Source organism: Ranitomeya variabilis, chromosome 1 (assembly GCF_051348905.1).
Source record: "Ranitomeya variabilis isolate aRanVar5 chromosome 1, aRanVar5.hap1, whole genome shotgun sequence".
Lineage (NCBI taxonomy): Eukaryota > Metazoa > Chordata > Amphibia > Anura > Dendrobatidae > Ranitomeya > Ranitomeya variabilis.
The window spans coordinates 392,771,304-392,792,834 of NC_135232.1; the positions used below are offsets into that span (position 1 = coordinate 392,771,304).

The following is a 21,531-nucleotide window of genomic DNA, read 5'->3' on the forward strand; positions in this document are numbered from 1 at the left end:
AATGGTCAGCCATAATACAGGGTGGGCCATGTATCTGGATGCACCTAAATAAAATGGGAATGGTTGGTGATATCAACTTCCTGTTTGTGGCACATTAGTATTTGGGAGGGGGAAAACTTTTCAAGATGGGTGCTGACCATGGCGGCCATTTTGAAGTGGGCCATTTGGATCCAACTTAATTTTTTCCAATGGGAAGAGGGTAATGTGACATCAAACTTATTGAGAATTTCACAAGAAAAACAATGGTGTGCTTGGTTTTAATGTAACTTTATTCTTTCATGAGTTATTTACAAGTTTCTCTTTGTTTACAGCCATTGACATGTTGCAGAGGTTAACACATGAGGAGCAGATAGAAATTGTGTTGATGTCTGGTGAATGCAGTACCCGGGTCATTGCGGCAGATTTCAATGCAAGACACCCTACACAAGAAAACTGTCAAAATACATACCATGAGATACAGCCTTCCCAAAACCCTGTCTGATGACAAATGCACACTTAGCAGGATGCAGCAGGCCTCCACTGATAAAAGCTAGGGGCGGCACAGGTGCAAACTACTTGATAAAAACAGCCACCCCCACACCAACCAAACATTGCAGGGGTTGGCTGCCTAGTAGAAAAAATGCACATTGATGTAACTCACATAGGACGCCAGCCACACTGATAAGTGTGGTGCACAGTGTCTGGTATGCAACCTATTAATGACGCCCCTTGTATTAACAGGCGGGCTGCCCAGCACTACAATATGCAGCACACAGTGACAGACGCTCCAGAAAAACCTAACCAACATAGAGGCCTGGCCACATCATAATCTTGCGAGTCCTACCACTAATATAAAAAAACAGTTAACATAGAAAAAACTCAGAAAAAATACATACTGTGAGATACAGCCTTCCCTTATGAGGACCCTTGACGTTGGGTTGCGGGCTTACTTTATTTTGGCCAAAATATTAAACCAATACCTCATATAATGTATGTGTTTATCATATGCATACATTTTTTGCACTATATCATCTTTTTTTGCAGGATGTGGCCAGGCCTCTTTTTGTTGGCTAGGTTTTTCTGGGGCGTCTGTCACGGTGTGCTGCATATTATAGTGCTGGGCAGCCCGCCTGTTAATACAAGGGGCGTCATTAATAGGTTGCATACCAGCGAACTGAATTTGCAGAATGGGCAAAACAAAAATTGGAACGGGACCCTCAGTTTACACAGAACATTATGTTCAGTGATGAGGCAAACTTTTTTGTTTGGTCCATTTATATGGATAAACCTAAATAACAAGGGAATGGTGACAGCTTTCTTGCGTAGGGTGTCTTGCATTGAAATCTGCTGCGATGACCCGGGTACTGCGTTCACCAGACATCAACGCAATTTCTATCTGCTCCTCACGTGTTAACCTCTCCGACATGTCAATGGCTGTAAACAAAGCGAAACTTGTAAATAACTCATGAAAGAATAAAGTTACGTTAAAACCAAGCACACCATTGTTTTTCTTGTGAAATTCTCAATAAGTTTGATGTGTCACATGACCCTCTTCCCATTGGAAAACATAAGGTTGGATCCAAAATGGCCGACTTCAAAACGGCCGCCATGGTCACCACACATCTTGAAAAGTTTCCCCCCTCCCATATACTAATGTGCCACAAACAGGAAGTTGATATCACCAACCATTCCCATTTTATTTAGGTGTATCCATATACATGGCCCACCCTGTATATTGAACAGCCATGTTGGCTCTAGCAGCCATCTTGTGCAAAGTTAGAAACTAATTCTGCTTATAAAAAAGAGCTAATAAGATGTACTTCTGAAAGCCCTAGATAGATTGGAAAGATAAAATAAATGAGATCATAGCCATTAGCAGGTATAGTGGACATACACACAGGTCAACTGGATCAGCTGCAGGGCAGTGAGATAATAGAAAAAGGGTGACATATGGTAATAAATAAATGTATTTGTTGTAGTGATATTTGAAAACAGACATATACAGTTGTCAATATGTACAGATTTATGCGACCAGCCTAAGAGCTGTGATCAGATTATTGACAGTAGTTAAGAGGAACATGGAGATTTACAAGTTCTAATGGAGTTTGGGGTAAAGAGCCTTAAAGTCATTACATTTAACCATTGTATACTTTGTTCTTGAATATATGTTTTTCTCCGCAGTATGATGTTATCGTGTATATGCCCTTTTGCAGCAATGTGCTTTCTTTGTCTGCATCATGCATAAAAAGCCCTTGTTACTGTTGTTCAGGGCCACAACATCGCCAGTCTGCGGTCAGGCAATAACATTGCCAGACCATCGCCAGATATCCCAGCGTTACTTTGTCTGCCTGAACTCCTGTTCGCGCCTGCATGCTTTGTCTCACTGACTTTTCAATGTGCTGTTCTGCTGCGAATCTCTGAATAAACTTCAGTGTCAGCTTGATAAGAGGATTGTCTACATATTTTCCCGGCTCTTCCATCTCTCAGAAAGGACTTTTCTTACACTACTGAACGTGTGAACATTGCCTTACCCTATGAGCAATGTCACCCTTGGTAAAGTTCATACGAAATTCCATGAATATTAAAATAGCCATATCTATGGAACCATATGGTGGATTTATTAAAAAAGAAAATATTTAGGAAAGCAGATAAAATAAAATCAAAGACTGATCCCTTTTACCCAAGTTTGGGGTCTTCTTTAAGTGTAGAAGACTATTAAAACATAAATAAAATACACCCGAACCTGTGTTTAGTTCCTACAAAAAGCAATGGTGCGGCTGCTGTACTATGAGTTTACTATGACAAACTCACCATTATCGGTGAAAATATGGGCACAATATACACAACAGTAAAAAAAAAAATTTGCCAGAAAGTTTTTTTTAGCGCTATAGAACCCTGACAGAGATAAAACAAACCAGAAACACTTCAGAATTGTTTCTCAAACTCATGCATCCAATAACACTCATCCTACAAACAACCTGAAGAGCACGAGGAATCCAGTATTCCATTGGAACCTTTTCAACCTGATGGGGTTGGCATACTTTGAAAATCTGTGTCAGAATGACTAGAAAATCCAGCTATTAAGATGAACAGCTAGTGTAAGTACACCTACTTCAACATCACTAAGAGATCTTAGTGATATCTTATACACTTTGAAGCAGGTGTACTTACACTAAAATCTGCTGTTCATCTTAATATCAGGATTTTACACCAACATGTTTGACTGTAGGCACCATGCATTTTTTGAAATTCATTTTTTGTAAAGCATGCTGCCTACAGTGAGACTTGGTGGTGGCAATGTCCTTATGTTGGGCTATATGACTGCTGCTGGTGTCAGGAAGCTATCTACAGTTCATTGATGCTATCATGAATTCACATACAGTATATCACAAAAGTGACTACACTCCTTATATTTTTGTAAATATTGTATCATATCTTTTCATGGGACAGCACTGAAGATATGACACTGATACAATGTAGTCAGTGTACAGCTTGTATAGCTGTGTAAATGTGATGTGCCCTCTAAATAATTCACACAGTCATTAACCCCTTCACCCCGAAGCCTGTTTTCACCTTCCTGAATGGCCAATTTTTACAATTCTGACCACTGTCACGTTATGAGGTCATAACTCTGGAACGCTTCAATGGTTCCAACTAATTCTGAGTTTATTTTCTCGTGACATATTGTACTTTATAATAGTGGTAACATTTATTTGATATGACTTGTGTTTATTTGTGAAAAAAAACAGAATTGTGGTGAAAATTTCGCAATTTTCAAACTTTTAATTTTCATGCCCTTAAATCAGACAGTCATAGCGCCCCAAATATTTACTAAATAACATTTCCGGTGGGGCGGACACCGGGACTCTGCACCTGCCGTATACCGCAACTTTGGGTTGATGTATTAATTATTTCTACCGCTTTTTTATTATGCATCATGTTGTATCAGACTACAAGCCAATGGTGGCAGTACTAAGTATAGGGCATAGTAATTTACTTAATGGACCTTTATTATATAGGCTGAGTCCCCCTATTAGGTTTTGTAATTCTGATCCAAAATGTTTGTAGTTTCAACAAATATATTTTTTTGATATGGGTCAGCAGGCGGTTTCCCGGTGTTCTGTGTGTATTTATTGTTTTTAGATTGTTGTTGGGCGACTGTGTTGTTACCATTGCCCTCCTGCCTTGCACTGTGAATAAAGCAATTTTACTAAAAAAGACATAAGGTTATCTTCTTGGATTTTTTTCCTCTCCTCTGTTAACATTTCCCACATGTCTACTTTACATTAGCACAATTTTGAAAACATATTTTTTTGTTAGGACGTTATAAGGGTTAAAAATTGTCCAGCGATTTCTCATTTTTACAAAACAAATTGCAAAACCCTTTTTTTAGGTACCACATCACATTTGAAGTGACTTTGAGGTGCCTATATGACAGAAAATACCCAAAAGTGACACCATTCTAAAAACTGCACCCCTCAAGGTACTCAAAACCACATTCAAGAAGTTTATTAACCCTTCAGGTGCTTCACAGGAAATTTTGGAATGTGGAAGGAAAAAATAAACATTTACTTTTCTTTCACAAAAATTTTCCTTTAGAACTAATTATTTTTTTTTTACTTTCGCAAGGGTAACAGAAGAAAATGGACTATACAATTTGTTGTGCAATTTCTCCTGAGCATGCCGATACCCCATATGTGGGGGAATCTACTGTTTGGGTGCACGGCAAGGCTCAGAAGGGAAGGAGCGACATTTCACTTTTTGAATGTAAAATTTGCTGGCATAAATAGCGGACACCATGTCATGTTTGGAGAGCCCCTGATGAGCATAAACAGTGGAAACCCCCAACAAGTGACCCCAATTTGGAAACTAGACCTCTTAAGGAACTTATCTAGATGTGTGGTGAGCACCTTGAATGAACAGGTGCTTCACAGAAGTTTATAACGATAAGCTGTGGAAAAAAAAAATCACATTTTTCCCAGATACCGGTAAATCTTTTTTTAGCTCTAAATTTTGCATTTTCATAAGGGTAACAGGAGAAATCGCTCCATAAAATTTGTAGTGCAATTTCTCCAGAGTGCGCAGATACCCCATATGTGGAGGAAAACAACTGTTTGGGAACACGGCAGGGCTCGGAAGGGAAGGAGCGCCATTTCACTTTTGGAATGCAAAATTTGATGGAATAATTAGTGGAAGCCATGTCGCGTTTCAAGAGCCCCTCATGTGCCTAAACAGTGGAAACCCCTGACAAATGACACCATTTTGGAAACTAGACCCCTTTGGGACCTTATCTAGATGTGTATTTGAGCACCTTGAACCCCCAGGTTCCTCACAGAAGTTTATAACATTAAGCCATGAAATTAAAACTAATCACATTTTTTCAGCCAAAATCTTTTTTTGCTACAAATTTTGTATTTTTAAAAGGGCAACATGGGAGAAAATGGTCCCCAAAGTTTGTTGTGCAATTTCTCCTGGAGTTCACCGATACCCCATATGTGGTCAAAATCTACTTTTGAGGCACAGTGCAAAGCTCAGAAGAAAAGTAGCGCCATTTTACAGTGCAGATTTTGTTGCACTGGTTTGAGGGTGCCATGTCACATTGACAGAGCCCCTGAGGTGCCAGAACCCCCCATAAGTGACCCCATTTTACCAATTGAACCTCTCAATAAATTCATCTAGGAGTGCAGTGATTATGTTGACACAACAGGTGTGTCACAGACTTTTATACCATTGGACAGTGAAAAAAAAAAATTTACATATTTACCACCAAGATTTTGTGTTTGCCCCAATTTTTACATTTTCACATTGGGAAATGGGTAAAAATGGCACCAAAATTTGCCCAACAATTTCTGCTGAATGTAGAAATACCCCATATGTGGATGTACAGTACTACTTTGCCATACAGCGAGACTCGGGAAAGACGCAGCGCTATTTGCCTCCTGGAGAGCAGATTTTCCTAGATTAGTTTGCAGATTCCATATACAGAGCCCCCAATTGCTAGAAAAGCAGAATCCCCCATCAAGTGACCCCATTTTGGAAATTATAACCCTTTGGGAATTTATCTACAGATATAGTGACGATTTTGACTCCATGGATGTTTTCTAGAAACAAGCAGCAGTGGATGTTGCGGAGTGAAAATTGCAATCTGACATTGTAGTGACCAGTACATTATGCCCAGCTCATGCTTCTGGAGACACGCACCTGTAAATTAGGTGGGCTCTCATTACTACAGAAATGCCAAACATGTGGGGGCTAAGTGTGGTTTGGGCACACTGGGGCTCAGAAGGGGGGAGGATTTGGATTTGGGAGCGGAGATTTTGTGCTATCAGTAACGTAGAAGCCCCCTATATTTCCGTTTACAAATGACTGCTAAGGACAGGCAACAAGCAGAAGAGACTTGTTTGGGCTAAAGAACGCAAGGAATGGACATTAGACCAGTGGAAATCTGTGCTTTGGTCTGATGAGTCCAAATTTGAGATCTTTGGTTCCAACCACCGTGTCTGTGTGACACAGAAAAGGTGAACGGATGGACTCTACATGCCTGGTTCCCACCGTGAAGCATGGAGGAGGAGGTGTGATGGTGTGGGGGTGCTTTGCTGGTGACACTGTTGGGGATTTATTCAAAATTGAAGGCATACTGAACCAGCATGGCTACCACAGCATCTTGCAGCGGCATGCTATTCCATCCGGTTTGCGTTTAGTTGGACCATCATTTATTTTTCAACAGGACAATGACCCCAAACACACCTCCAGGCTGTGTAAGGGCTATTTGACCAAGAAGGAGAGTGATGGGGTGCTACGCCAGATGACCTGGCCTCCACAGTAACCAGACCTGAACCCAATCGAGATGGTTTGGGGTGAGCTGGACCGCAGAGTGAAGGCAAAAGGGCCAACAAGTGCTAAGCATCTCGGGAACTCCTTCAAGATTCTTGGAAGACCATTCCCGGTGACTACCTCTTGAAGCTCATCAAGAGAATGCCAAGAGTGTGCAAAGCAGTCATCAAAGCAAAAGGTGGCTACTTTGAAGAACCTAGAATATAAGACATAATTTCAGTTGTTTCACACTTTTTTGTTAAAGGGAACCCGTCACAACCCCCCCCCCCCCCCCCCCCCCCTGGCGTTTGTAACTAAAAGTGCCACCTTGTGCAGCACTAATGCTGCATTCTGACAAGGTGGCTCTTTTAGTTCGGGTCCCTGGCACTGCTGTGATAATCGCTTTTGAAATTTGTCCCTCATACCTGTGAAATCGTCCGGGGGGCATTCTGTATTTGGAGGTCACTGGATTGGTGGTTAGGAAAGCTTTGCATGTCATCTGAGGTAACGCTGGATGCTGTTCCAATTTTTTCTTATATATATATATATATATATATATATATATATATATATATATACACACAGTTATATGAAAAAGTTCATCGGCCGTCGCAGCAAGGCGCAGGAGCGCCGCTTACAACACAGCACCTCAAGAGGTCTCCTACCCACGGTTCATTTGCCGTCTATGCAATTGCCGCATACAGCCTGCGTGGAGCCCCATTTATGTCCCTTGTTTCCATTTTCTTATAGCTGCTGTCACTCACCTACTGGTATAACCAGAGGAATCCCAAAACAGCCTTATACCACCAGCAGTTCTAGGCCATATTAACGATACGTTGGACCTACCTGCGGTCCATACACCACACGAGGCTAAGTTTCTCATAGAGCCTACCAGGACTTGCTTCATGGCACAACAGAAATACTGCATTTTTTGAGTTACAAACGTACCACCTGGCAATCTCACCAACTCTGTAAGACCATACCTGCGGTACCATTAGGAAAGGCCACCTGCCTATTATTAATATCATTTTGCAAGATATTCTTTATACCACGAGGATACTATTTTTTGCTATACTACTATTCACCTTGCTAAGCGACCATTTTGATAAAGACTCGGGAGGAGTCGAAACGTTGTCAGATTGACTTCTGGTCGCACTTCGCATTGTTGAATGATATGTCTATAGCACCTCAATAAATTTCAAATTCTTCACAAGTGACATACTTAGAGTGTGCGGTGTATTATATTTAGTCATAGTGTGTTAGGACACCCCAGTCCTCTACACCTGCACCTCGCTTTATTCCAACCTTAGTGCACACCAATTTTCTCTTCATATGAAAAAGTTCGGGCACCCCTATTAATCTTAAGCTTAATGTTTTATAAAAATTGTTTTTTTTGCAACAGCTATTTCAGTTTCATATATCTAATACAACGCACTGTGTTTTTTTGCCGCCATGCATAACACCTTTTTGTATGACCAAACAACTCAATCTTGATTTCATCAGTCCACAGGACCTTCTTCCAAAAAGAAATTGGCTTCTCCAAATGTGCTTTTGCATACCTCAGCCGACTCTGTTTGTGGCGTGCTTGGAGAAATGGCTTCTTTCACATCACTCTCCCATACAGCTTCTCCTTGTGCAAAGTGCATTGTATAGTTGACCGATGCACAGTGACACCATCTGCAGCAAGTTGATGCTGCAGCTCTCTGGAGGTGGTCTGAGGATTGTCCTTGACTGATCTCATAATTCTTCTTCTCTGCCTTTCTGATGTTTTTCTTGGCCTGCCACTTTTGGCCTTAACAAGAACTGTACCTGTGTTCTTCCATTTCCTTACTATGTTCCTCACAGAGGAAATTGACAGGTTAAATCTCTGAGACAGCTTTTTGTATCCTTCCCCTGAACAACTATGTTGAATAATCTTTGTTTTCAGATCATTTGACAGTTGTTTTGAGGAGCCCATGATGCCACTCTTCAGAGGAGATTCAAACAGGAGAACAACTTGCAAGTGGCCACTTTAAGTAGCTTTTCTCATGATTGCATACACCTGGCTATGATGTTCAAAGCTCAATGAGGTTACAAAGCCCAAAAAGTGCTTTAGTAAGTCAGTAAAAAGTAGGTAGGAGTATTTAAAACAAGAAAATGATAAGGGTGCCCATACTTATGCACCTGTCAAATTTTGTTTGAATGCAGATTGCACATTTTCTGTTAGTACAATAAACCTCATTTCAAGGCAGAAACATTACTGTGTCTAACAGTTATTAGATATGAAACTGAAATAGCTGTTGCAAAAATTTTTTTTTTATAAAACATTAAGATTAATAGGGGTGCCCAAACTTTTTCATATAACTGTATATATATCTATATATATAATTGTCTAAGGGTTTTTCTGTCTGTCTGTCCTGGAAATCCCGCGTCTCTGATTGGTCGAGGCCCAGGCGGCCTCGACCAATCAGCGACGGGCACAGTATCGACGTAGATGTCATAATGGTTGCCATGGCGATGATGATGTCATAAAGGTTGCCTCGACCAATCAGCAACGGGCACAGTCTGCCGCAAATTCTGGAATCATCATTGTCCATATACTATGGGGACATGCATATTCTAGAATACCCGATGCGTTAGAATCGGGCCACAATCTAGTATATATATATATATATATATATATATATATATATATATATATAATTGTCTAAGGGTTTTTCTGTCTGTCTGTCTGTCCTGGAAATCCCGCATCTCTGATTGGTCGAGGCCGCCAGGCCTCGACCAATCAGCGACGGGCACAGCATGGCGACGATGATGTCATAAAGGTTGCCTCGACCAATCAGCGACGGGCACAGTATCGACGTAGATGTCATAATGGTTACCATGGCGACGATGATGTCATAAAGGTTGCCTCGACCAATCAGCGACGGGCACAGTCTGCCGCGAATTCTGGAATCATCATTGTCCATATACTACAGGGACATGCATATTCTAGAATACCCGATGCATTAGAATCGGGCCACAATCTAGTATATATATAATTGTCTAAGGGGTACTTCCGTCTGTCTGTCTTTCTGTCGGCAACTTCCGTCACGGAAATCCCGCGTCGCTGATTGGTCTCGCCAGCTGCCTGTCGTACCTGCCGCGATCAATCAGCGACGGGCACAGTCCGATTAGTCCCTCCCTACTCCCCAGCAGTCAGTGCCCGGCGCCCGCTCGCTCCATAATCCCCTCCGGTCACCGCTCACACAGGGTTAATGCCAGCGGTGACGGACCGCGCTATGCCGCGGGTAACTCACTCCGTTATCGCTGCTATTAACCCTGTGTGTCCCCAACGTTTTACTATTGATGCTGCCTATGCCGCATCAATAGAAAAAAAATCTAATGTTAAAAATAATAATAAAAAAGAAAACCTGCTATACTCACCCTCCGTAGTCCGAGGATGCGCTCGCGCCTTCCGCCAGCTTCAGGTCCCAGAGATGCATTGCGAAATTACCCAGAAGACTTAGCGGTCTCGCGAGACCGCTAAGTCTTCTGGGTAATTTCGCAATGCATCCTGGGAACGGAAGATGGCAGCAGTCGCGCGCACATCGCCAGCGCACCGCTGGATCCCAGGAGGTGAGTATGTAACTATTTTTTATTTTAATAATTTTTTTTCACAGGGATATGATGCCCACACTGCTGTATACTGCGTGGGCTGCGTTATATACTACATGGCTGCTATATACTACGTGGGCAGTACTATATACTACATGGCTGCTATATACTACGTGGGCAGTACTATATATTACATGGCTGCTATATACTACGTGGGCAGTACTATATACAGTACTACATGGCTGCTATATACTACGTGGGCAGTGTTAGATACTACATGGCTGCTATATACGTGGGCAGTACTATATACTACATGGCTGCTATATACTACGTGGGCAGTACTATATACTACATGGCTGCTATATACTACGTGGGCAGTACTATATACTACATGACTGCTATATACTACGTGGGCAGTGTTAGATACTACATGGCTGCTATATACTACGCGGGCAGTACTATATACTACATGGCTGCTATATACTACGTGGGCATTACTATATACTACATGGCTGCTATATACTACGCAGGCAGTACTATAAACTACATGGCTGCTATATACTACGTGGACAGTACTATATACTACATGGCAGCTATATACTACGTGGGCTGTACTATATACTACATGGGCAGTGTTAGATACTGCGTGGGCTGCGTTATATACTACATGGCTGCTATATACTACGTGGCCAGTGTTACATACTATGTGACCTGAGTTTTGTACTGCGTGGGCTGCGTTATATACTACGTCGCCTGTGTTATATACTACGTGGCTGCTATATACTGTGTGGCCTGTGTTATATAGTACGTGGGCTGTGTTATATACTGTTTGGGCTGTGTTATATACTGCGTGGCCACTGTTATATATTGCGTGACCTGTATTAACACATCGGGTATTCTACAATATGTATGTATATAGCAGCCACATACTATATAGCACAGGCCACGTACTATTTATCTGCTATATACTACATTGCTCCTATATACTACGTGGCCTGTGCTATATACTATGTGGCTGCTATATGCATACATAGAATCGGGCCACCATCTAGTATATATATATATATATATATATATATATACATACACACACACACACAGACAATATATATTGGTTTATGTGTTGATTTATTTTGCCGCTTTCTGAGGCCCGAAACCGCTTTATTCTTCCATTTATGCTGCTGTGAAAGAGCTTGTTATTTTGTGTGATAAGCTGACTTTTATTGATACCATTTTGCGGTAGATAAGATATTTTAATCGATTTATTTTGTTTTTGCATTTTTTTAGATGTGATGACCAAAAAACACCAATTATATTTGTTGGGGGGTTTTGGCATTCAATTACATCACATATTTTGATATGTTTTGACACTACATAGATCCCAGCCACCCTAAATATCTCACAGGTAAAAGAAAATCTGCAAAAAGGTCGATGTTCAACATGTAGACCATTATATTTATTAATAGGAGTCTAGATGCAGACATTTTTGTAGCTGTTCCATTCTTCTCAATATTCTTAGAAAAAAAAAATATATGTTTGCTGCAGGAAAAGAAACATTCAGATGTATGTTGTGACAAAATCACTGGTAAAGTGCTGGAGGAGAGATATGTGTTACTATGCTTAACAACGTCAGTGATATAAACCCAGAGTTTTCTCCTCCAGCACACTAAGTGCTGTGAGGGGTTAAGCTAATTTATAGAATGGGCTGGCTTTTATGTGGACATCCACAGAGCGGCTGGGAGGATGTCCACCTTATCTCCATCCCAGTGTGTTGTCTGGGGCTTAAATAGCTGGGCTCCAGAGGCAGTATTGGTTCAGCGGGACTGGAGAGAGGATCTGCAGTGGTTTGTGTCCTGAGGAGGATAGACTGAACCTGTGGTGCTGCAGAGCAGGCAGCTCCCCGCAAATGTATGGACTGAGGACAGCATTTTTGTTTTCTTTGCTGTTTTCCTGTTTTTGCCTGAAGAGCTGCGTTTTCCCCTTCTTGTTGGTTTATGACACCATATAATAAACCAACAGAAGATTTAAAGAGACAGCGTTCCTGTTCCTGTTTTCTACCTCCGTATACCGCTGAGGGAGTTGTTTTCTGCCAATGGAGCAGTACTAGTATAAGAGACAAGGGTGTACTCACCTAAGTAACCAGTGATGATAGTGACTGGGATTTTGCTCGCTGGTTGTTCATCCTGTACCGAATCTTTGATAGGAACAAGTTCTGGGCAGTCGTCATCCTCCTCCATGAAGACAATAGGGCCTCACACTGGAAAAAAGATTTATGACACAGACAATAGTTTTCATTTTACTTTGGAGAAACCTAAATAAGTTAAATTAATCAATAAAAAAGCATCTGCATAGCACAAGCTTTTAACAGGAAACTGTCAACAGGATCTAGGCTATCAAATTACCAGCAATCTGGTTTCCAGTACCGTGATAGATTCACAATTTATGATTTTATATCTTCTTTCAGAAATGAGAAAATGAATTTTGATCACAGTATTTAAACTGCAGTGAGAAAGCATGGCGGAGAGAATGGCAAGTGGCCTTCCAGGCTCGAGTGATACCCCACACCATGACAGCATCTGGTGCATGTACAGCTGAGGATGGTACACCTCCCTTGACCGAATATGCCTTAAATGCTGCTGGCGGTGGCTTGTGAAGAAGTATGTGATCTGTGGTTGTTTGTGAACTAAAATCCTAACAATATGTTCCCATTAAATCCTCCAATTACAATCCTTCAACTGCTGACATTCAGTATGCTGCCACGTAGTTCAAGCCATAAATCACCTGTGCCTGCTGAACAGATAGTATAAGAAACATATGCCAGGTCACCACCACTGAAAACGACTTGTTCTCTACACTTACCATATTTTTTGGACTATAAGACGCACTATTTCCCCAAAAAAATTGGGAGGAAAATGGGGGTGCGTCTTATAGTGCAAACGCAGGCTTGCCGGGGGGTGGCGATATTGCGGGGGTGGGCGGTGCGGAGTGCACCTGAGCAGGGTCCCTTCTTCAGGATCCATTCTGCTCACTGTGAACACTGGGCCGCGGTGCCGCCACATTTCTGCCACCGTTATCCTGAAGAAGGGACCCTGCTCAGGTGCACTCCGCATCGTCCACCGACGCAGCATCGCCAAAACCTCTGCCGCTGCCGGCATCCTGAGGATGAGACCCTGCTCACCTGCCTCACCGCCGACACCGGACAAGCAGTATCGCAGCCCGGGACTGCAGCATTGCCCAACTTCTGACGATGCCGAAGGGACCCTGCCTTCTGTAACCCTGCTGTACCACCACCGGCTTTCAGGTAAGATACCTTAAATTCGGACAATAAGATGGACCCCCATTTTATAAAAATCTTTTTTTTCTGCTATTTTCCACTGCAAAATTTGGGGTGAGTCTTATAGTCTGAAATATACCGTATATTACATTGCACAGTCTGACCACGCTATCTTTTGTTTCACTTGGACCAGCACCCCTCTCATTTGGCCCATTTTTAATTTAGGAGACTGCAAAAGGCGTTCTACCTATTCTCAGCTTTTTGTCTCAGATGAGGAAGGTGAGATTTTTAGCTCCTCTCACTAGCTGTTGGCACTGTGTCCACCATTGTTGTTGTGGAACTGTGCTTGTGGGCTGGTGTGAACTGGAGCCATGGAGGCTTTACCTTGCAGCAAATAGTGGGACACCTGCATACCTCCCCCTGCTATTTCAGAGGGTGACACCACAAGACACTGCACCTTTAAAGTTAGGGATGCACTAAGAGGTTCTGGGCGACTTGACAGTGGGCTTCATCTGAATATTAACGAAGAACCTTGTGTTACGTTTTATGAATTTTTGTGATATGAGTTTTAGATGTGTGGTCCATGGGCCCTATTCACCAAAGCTTTTACACAAGAATTAAGCTTCAAAAAGTCACAAAGTTTTGGAGCAACATAAGGCTGCACTAAAATTTTGCAACTTTTGGTGTTCTCACATGATTTTCATCCACTGTGTCAGAGCGGGGCGAAGCTGGGGCAGGACAGGGAAGTGGCTACGGCTGCACGTCAAATTCATGAAGAATGGTGGCAGCCTTACTTACGCCACTGTTATGATCCTTAGTGGTTGAGGATCACAAATTACTCCAGCTAAGTAACAAACATAGGACAAGCTCTAGGGAGGTGGCAAACTGGACTGACCGCAAATCTAAACCTATCCAAACACACTAGAAGTAGCCGGTGAACGTGCCTAAAAATCCTAGACGTCTCGAGCCAGCCTGAGGAACTAACTACCCATAGAGAGAAAGAAAGACCTCTCTTGCCTCCAGAGAAATAATCCCCAAAGATATAGAAGCCCCCAACAAATAATAACGGTGAGGTAAGAGGAAGGCACATACACAGGGGTGAAAGCAGATTCAGCAAATGAGGCCCACTAATACTAGATAGCAGAAAATAGAAAAGGGAATCTATGCGGTCAGTAAAAAACCCTTACAAAATATCCACTCGGAGATTTCAAGAACCCCCACACCAACTAACGGTGTGGGGGGAGAAACTCAGTCCCCTAGAGCAACCAGCAAGCGAGGAAATCACATTTTAGCGAGCTGGACTAAAAACATAATGAACGCTGATAATCAAAAAATGATCAAACAAAAACTTAGCTTGTCTTGGAGAGACTGGGAGCAAGGTAGACACAAGGAATCTGAAGAGCACTGAATACATTGATAGCAGGCAAGGAACTGAGTCTCCAGGTGGGCTAAATAGGAAACCAACCAGGATAACGAACCAGCTGATGCTGCAACCTGCAGAAAGACAACACTACACAGTACCGCTTGTGACCACTAGAGGGAGCCCAAAAATAGAGTTCACAACACGCCACAAATCTTACTCCAGTGCCAGATTGAAGTAAGTTTTGTGACCCGGTGCACACCACGCTTCAGACGCTCTTGATTCATTAGGAGGCTTGTGCCTCTTAATAAATCAAGGGATTCTGACTCCAGCGCAACCCCACATGAGGACCAAATCACCTGTATTGAGTCCCATGTCTTTCTACAGCTATGCTACATGTCCTTAACAGTAGTTTTAAATAGAGCACAGGGTCATTATCCAGAAAGGCGATAAAACAGAAACATTTACAGGGTTCCTCTAACAAGGGAATTACTTGTGAATTCCTCATTTGTTGTAAAGAGGAGGTCGTCCTTCATTCTTCTATTACTGGCATTGTAGAAACCTTCAACAAAATAAATCTTTGTTTCTACTTGTTTCCCCATACCCATCAGCATTGTGAGGCTGGCTCATGTGCCCTTGGGAAATGTAATTTAAGCTTCTCAAATGGCACACATCCTGCTTGGTAGACAGAAATAGCCATAGCCACAAGGACCCATCTCTCAAAGAAAATTATAAATTGTGAATAATTATTAAACTTGATCTAAAGTAATAACTTTAATTTCAGGTCCCCAATAAGTAGACACTTACTGCCTTCCAGCACTGTGGAGAAAGCATGAAACCTGACCAGACCCACACAAATCCTCTTGCACCCAAAAATATACTGATTCATCTAGAAGAGAGATTGATTTGTGCTTTACAATTACTAGTCATAACAGCCCCTGACTGATAAAGTGAAAGCTGATCAGTTATCAGAAATTACAGTAAACCATATATATTGTTAAATAGATCTATTAGACCCAATGAGGGAATCTGTCCTAAGCCATCTGTATGGGCATGTAGGTCATAGGAAGCTGAATAAAATGATTAATTGATCTTTGCAATCCAATGTCTTATTCTAGAGCAGGGGTGCACGCACAACATTTTTCAGTCCAAGGGCCACAATGCCATACTGAACCAATCCCAGGGGTCGCAAATTTTTTAAAAAGGGTAGTTACATACATGTAATTGAATACATTACTAAAACCATCATCAGTGCATTAATACATCACCGAAAGCAAATTTTGAGTATTTGAGAAGGATTTGGAGAGTTTCTGCTCCAAAAAATATCAGTGTGAACAGAAACTAACCCAAACTGACTTTTTGGAGCAGAAAGTCGCCAAATCCTCCCCATAATCTCAAATCTCTAAGTTTTGACACTTAATTTTAACATAGCCATAAAACACATTATGGATTGCTACATGTGCTAAAGATCATAACAACTGTCAGCACTTGAGTGGAGGACCAGAACCACCATCAGTACATGAATGCTGCATCAGAACCCCATCATTACATGATTGCAGCACCAGAACTACCATCAGTACATGAATGCAGTGCCAGAACCATTGTCAGTAAATGAATGCAGCTAGTGTAGCTCTAAATGCATCAATTGTTATCATTTTTTAATTTTTTTCCCTTTCATGTTTTAATCTACTAATAAATGTGATGTTTTATGACTTTTGCGGTTGCTGGATTTTCCCATTTTTTCAGTTTACTTACTCAGGAAATAAGCTTGAAGTCTCTGCGCACCAGCTCAACCTGGTGAGCTGATGGTTGCTCTATTGTGTTTTTCTACATGAATGCAGAGCCAGAAACACTATCAGTATATGAACGCAGCACCATAAACACAGTCAGTACATGAATTCAGAGCCAGAACCAATATCATTACATAAATGCAGCACCAGAACTAACTTCAGTTCATGAATGCAACACCAGAACCACCATCAGTACATGAATGCAGAGCCAGAACCACCATCAGTACATTAGCACAGCACCAGAAACAGTCAGTACATGAATGCAGTACCAGAACACCTTCAGTACATGAATTAAACAACAGAATCACCATCAGTAAATGAATGCAGCGCAAAAACTAGTTAGTACATGAATGCAGTCAGAATCACCGTCAATACTTGCTCCCACACACAGCCCCCCTATAAAACACACCCCTACGCATTGCCCTTCTGCAAAATATCCCCCACACTGCTCATCTGTATAATATACCCCCAAACTGCCCCTCTCCAAATTATCCCCCCCACTGCCTATCTGCAAAATATCCCCACACACACTGCACCACTCCAAAATATCCTCCCACACTGCCCCTCTATATATCTTCCTGAGATATCCCCCACACAACCGCTTTCCATAATGTCCCCCCACATACTGCACTTTCCTTATCTCCCCCAAACTGTCTCTTTCCAAGTCCCCCCGCAATCGCTCACTATACTATGTCACCTTTCACAATCACCCCTAACTGCACCATAATGTCCCAAATTACCCCACAATGTCCAAAACTGCCCAATATTGTCCCCCATAAAGTCTCAAATTGCCCCATAATGTCCAAAACTGTCACATTAACTGCCCTTGCAGTAACACAACCCTTCACTCCCCCAACTCATCTAAAATAGCATGACATTTAAACTTTGGTTCCTCCATGGAGTGACGTCTCCTCTGCCTGTGCGGTCTTCGTCATTCCGCTGCACATCAGGGCATGGGCTGACTAGCACTTTCTCTTTCCCAGTTCAGGCACATCAATGTCCAAATGTTTCCATATCTGAAAGATGCGCAGGAAGCACAACATCCTTCGGTAGGCTGCATGCGGCCCAGGGGCCTTATGTTGTGCAGGCCTGTACTAGAGAAACCCATGTTTTTTTCATATGTAAATGAGCTGTTCAGGACTATGGGCAGGACAAAGATCTGCATGATAGTCTGCCTCCAGAAATGATCTTTAATGAAAGAAGTTACTAGTGTTAACAAAGTAATAACTGACACTTTGCTCTCATAAGCAATCACACACAGCTCAACAGCGAGATCAGAGCTAGCACAGTATAGAAGTGAGCTTTGTTCCATTACAAACATTTACAGCATCACTTTCACAAAGCTTTCAGCTCTTCTGCAGAGCTATGCCAGCTTACCACCAACACAGCACAGTAGAATTGAATCATGTCTCATTACAAACACATTTGCAGTTGTCCTTTCATAATGCTGTCAGCTCTGCTGTACTGCATTTCCCCTCACACTGGCTGTGTGAGATGGAAGGTGAAGCACTATGAGAGCACAGCTACTGCTTCAAATGTGTTTAGAATTAAACAAAATTCAGCTCTGCTGTACTGTGTTAGTTATAACACACAGCTCTGCAGTGAGATCAGACTGTCAGTCATTATACATCTCACCCTGGTAACTCCTCCTTTCATGTAAAATAATCCCTGGAGGCAGATTCTCATGCAGATCTGTATCTGGCTCATAGCTCTTAACAGCTCATTTACATATAAGAAAAATGTGAATATCTCTCTCTGCTCGTTTACATATAAGAAAAATGTGAATCTCTCTCTCGCTCTATACATATGGCATCGGATCGCAGATATCAATCAAGGTATCATTTTATTAAGCTTTCTATGTCGTACAAGCCCATAAAGACAGTGTCATGGATCGGTTCGGGGATTCGATCCGGTGACCAGTTGCTTCGTGGCTAGTTCTTCTGCCTGGTGATATATGGCTCTTTTCCTGTCCAAATGGCGATTCTTTCTTTGTCATTATTCTTGGTTTACTCCTTTTCAGGTGTTTTACATTTTCCCATTTTGGTTTGCCATATCAGGTTCTGTATGGGGATTACATAAGTGTCCCTTCTCTGCACTTCCTTGATGGCTATATTTCCTGGTGGATGTATACTTAGGAGTTCCAGCTCTTTTTCTTAGGAGTTTACCTTGCTCCAGTTGTATACTTGCTGCAAGTTGGCTTGCATTCCCTCCCATCACCTTTTCCTTTTACAACTGTTATGTTCTTGAGAGGACTTTTATTTTAAATACTCCTTAACCTTCACCCCTTCACCTCATTTGATTGTTTCTTAGTTTCTCACTTTGGGTTCTTGTAGTTTCCTCACGTTGTCCTTTCCCCTTATTGGTAGTGTCTTACAGTCTCCCCTCTGGTTCGTCAGGAAGTACAAAAAAAACCTTGATGGCCTTTTAGGGTGCCAGGTGTGTGGTGGAGTTTATTAGTTGTTCATCTAGGGCCTTTCTAGGATGTACAGGGAGCAGTTGGGTGTAGGTGTGGCGTTTTCTAGGTGTGAGTGTGAACACAATCAAAACAGACGGCTTAGCAGGGTAGATGCTACTGACAGATCCCCTTTAATCCTGATTAATAATAGAATGGTGTAAGAGGACAAAAATAATGACAGCTTGGTGCATATGAGACTTTGCTAAGACTGATCATTGCCACAATGATCCAATTTACTGGCAACAGAGCATACAATAGGCAGGCACAAGAGCATGAAAAATTGGACCATTAAGCAACTTTGTCCATAGAATTAACATTTTACATAATGTGCACAAACGGCTGCGTGTGCATCCTTTGCTTCAAAAAGTGCTGGAACCTCATTGCAATATGAGAAGAAGGCAGCCAAGCAGAGGTAGTGTAATATTCTGGGCAATATTCTGCTACAAAACGAGTACTGGTATTAATGTGGACCTACAGTACCCATAAATTGTTGAAGACCAAGTACATCCCTCCACGGCAGCTGTAATCCCTAACGGCAGCTAGCTATTACAAAAGAATAATGCAAACTGCCACACTGCAACTATTTTTCAGGAATACATGCAGTTACAGGTATTGACTTGCCCTCCGAGTTTCCCATATATCAGTCTGATTGAGCACTTATGTGATGCCATAGAATAAAAAAAGTCCAGTCCATGAAGGTGCAGCCTAGTAACTTTCAAGATTTAAATGATCTGTTGCCAAATACCACAGGGCACCTTCAGAAGCCTTCTGGAATCAATGCCTCAGGTCAGAATTGCTTTGGGGGAACAATGTGGACCTACACAATATTAGGCAGATGGCTTTAATGTTATACAGATCCTTGTGGATTGTTAAAGGGGATTTCCCCAAATCACAAAAGTTTACCTTTATCGTTGGGGGTCCGAACAATGGGATACCCATTGATCTTGAGAATGGAAGTCTGTAACCCCAAAACTGGGATTTGTAAAACTCGTGCAAGCTGGTCACTTGCAATTTGGCAAAAAAAAAAAAGCTTTAATGAAGGCGATATTGTAACTCTTGTCATTTAGGGAAAGTATTAACAGGAGTATTATGACTGGTGAAATTACTGGGGACACTGTGACTGGCATTAAAGCTGTCTATAGGTGAACACAGATACATGGGGCAAGGATTGCACTTCTTTACAAAAGATTAAAAATGTGCTAGGCATGCTAGGACAGAAATTACTCGTACAAACAAATCTTGTGCCAAGAAGGCACACCCTGGCTTGTGGTCTGGTCAATGTGCCTCTCGGCAAGGTGGTTAACATGACAACAAGACAGATATTTTTTTGTTATCTAACATATCAAATGACATCCGCTTTTATCAAAGTAACATTACTAAAAACCTAAAGTGTTTAATACACCATCCCAGTAGCTTGTTGTAATTGTTACCATTCAGATATAAAAATATGTAGTTTAAAAAAAAAAAAGAAAAAAAAACACAACAGCAGCACTTGAATGGAGATAAAGGGTTATTCCCATCGTCATGAATGGCTATTTTGGTAGACAGCGCTTGCAAATACAAGCTATTTTGCAATTTACTTAGTATAATTTTCAACCCTTTTTGAGATATTAACCCTTTCATAACCTTGCGATTTTCCTTTTTTGAGCTTTCGTTTTTTGTTCCACTTCTTCCCAGAGCCATAACATTTTTATTATTCCATCAATATGGCCGTATGAGAGCTTGTTTTTTTGAGGGACGTGTTGTTCTTTTGAATCACACCATTGGTTTTACAATATCATGTACTGGAAATCGGGAAAATAATTCCAAGGGTGCTGAAATTGCAAAAAAAAAAAGGGCAATTCCACAATTACTTTTTGGATTTTTATTTACCTTGTCCACTAACTGCTACAACTGACCATGCAATATGATTCCCCAGGTCAGTATGAGTACCCCAATACCAAACATTTATAGTTTTATTTTTATTTAACCCCTTCCTGACACTGGACATATCGACATGTCATGGTCGGCTGGAACATACCGACATATGATGTATGGTATGTCATGGTGATTTTGAGCGTGCGTGATTGCCACCGGGTATCAGTTGATTTTGACAGCTGACACCCAGCACTCACTGCAGGAGCAGTGCCAGCACCACTCCCAGCACTTTAACCAATATCGATTGCAGTATTCAGCAGCCAAGCAGAAGGAAGGAGACCCCTCTGCTTTTTGATCGGCGCCCCCACAAGGTCATCACGAGAGCCAATCGTTGCCATGGTGACCCGAAGTCATGACGACTTCCGGG

General features: G+C 41.8%; 1 protein-coding gene across 3 annotated transcripts in view; it reads right to left on the reverse strand.

Moving 5' to 3' along the window:
• LOC143761275 (zinc-regulated GTPase metalloprotein activator 1B-like) overlaps positions 1-21,531 on the reverse strand; it is a 179,042-nt gene that overhangs the window by 139,385 nt on the left and 18,126 nt on the right. For all 3 annotated transcript variants that reach the window (XR_013212262.1, XM_077249092.1, XM_077249093.1), the window contains exon 2: positions 12,500-12,625. Coding sequence is in view for 2 of the 3 variants with exons in the window: in XM_077249092.1 (XP_077105207.1) it covers positions 12,500-12,605 (106 nt within the window). In the remaining variant the exon portion in view is untranslated. The remainder of the gene's footprint in view (positions 1-12,499; positions 12,626-21,531) is intronic.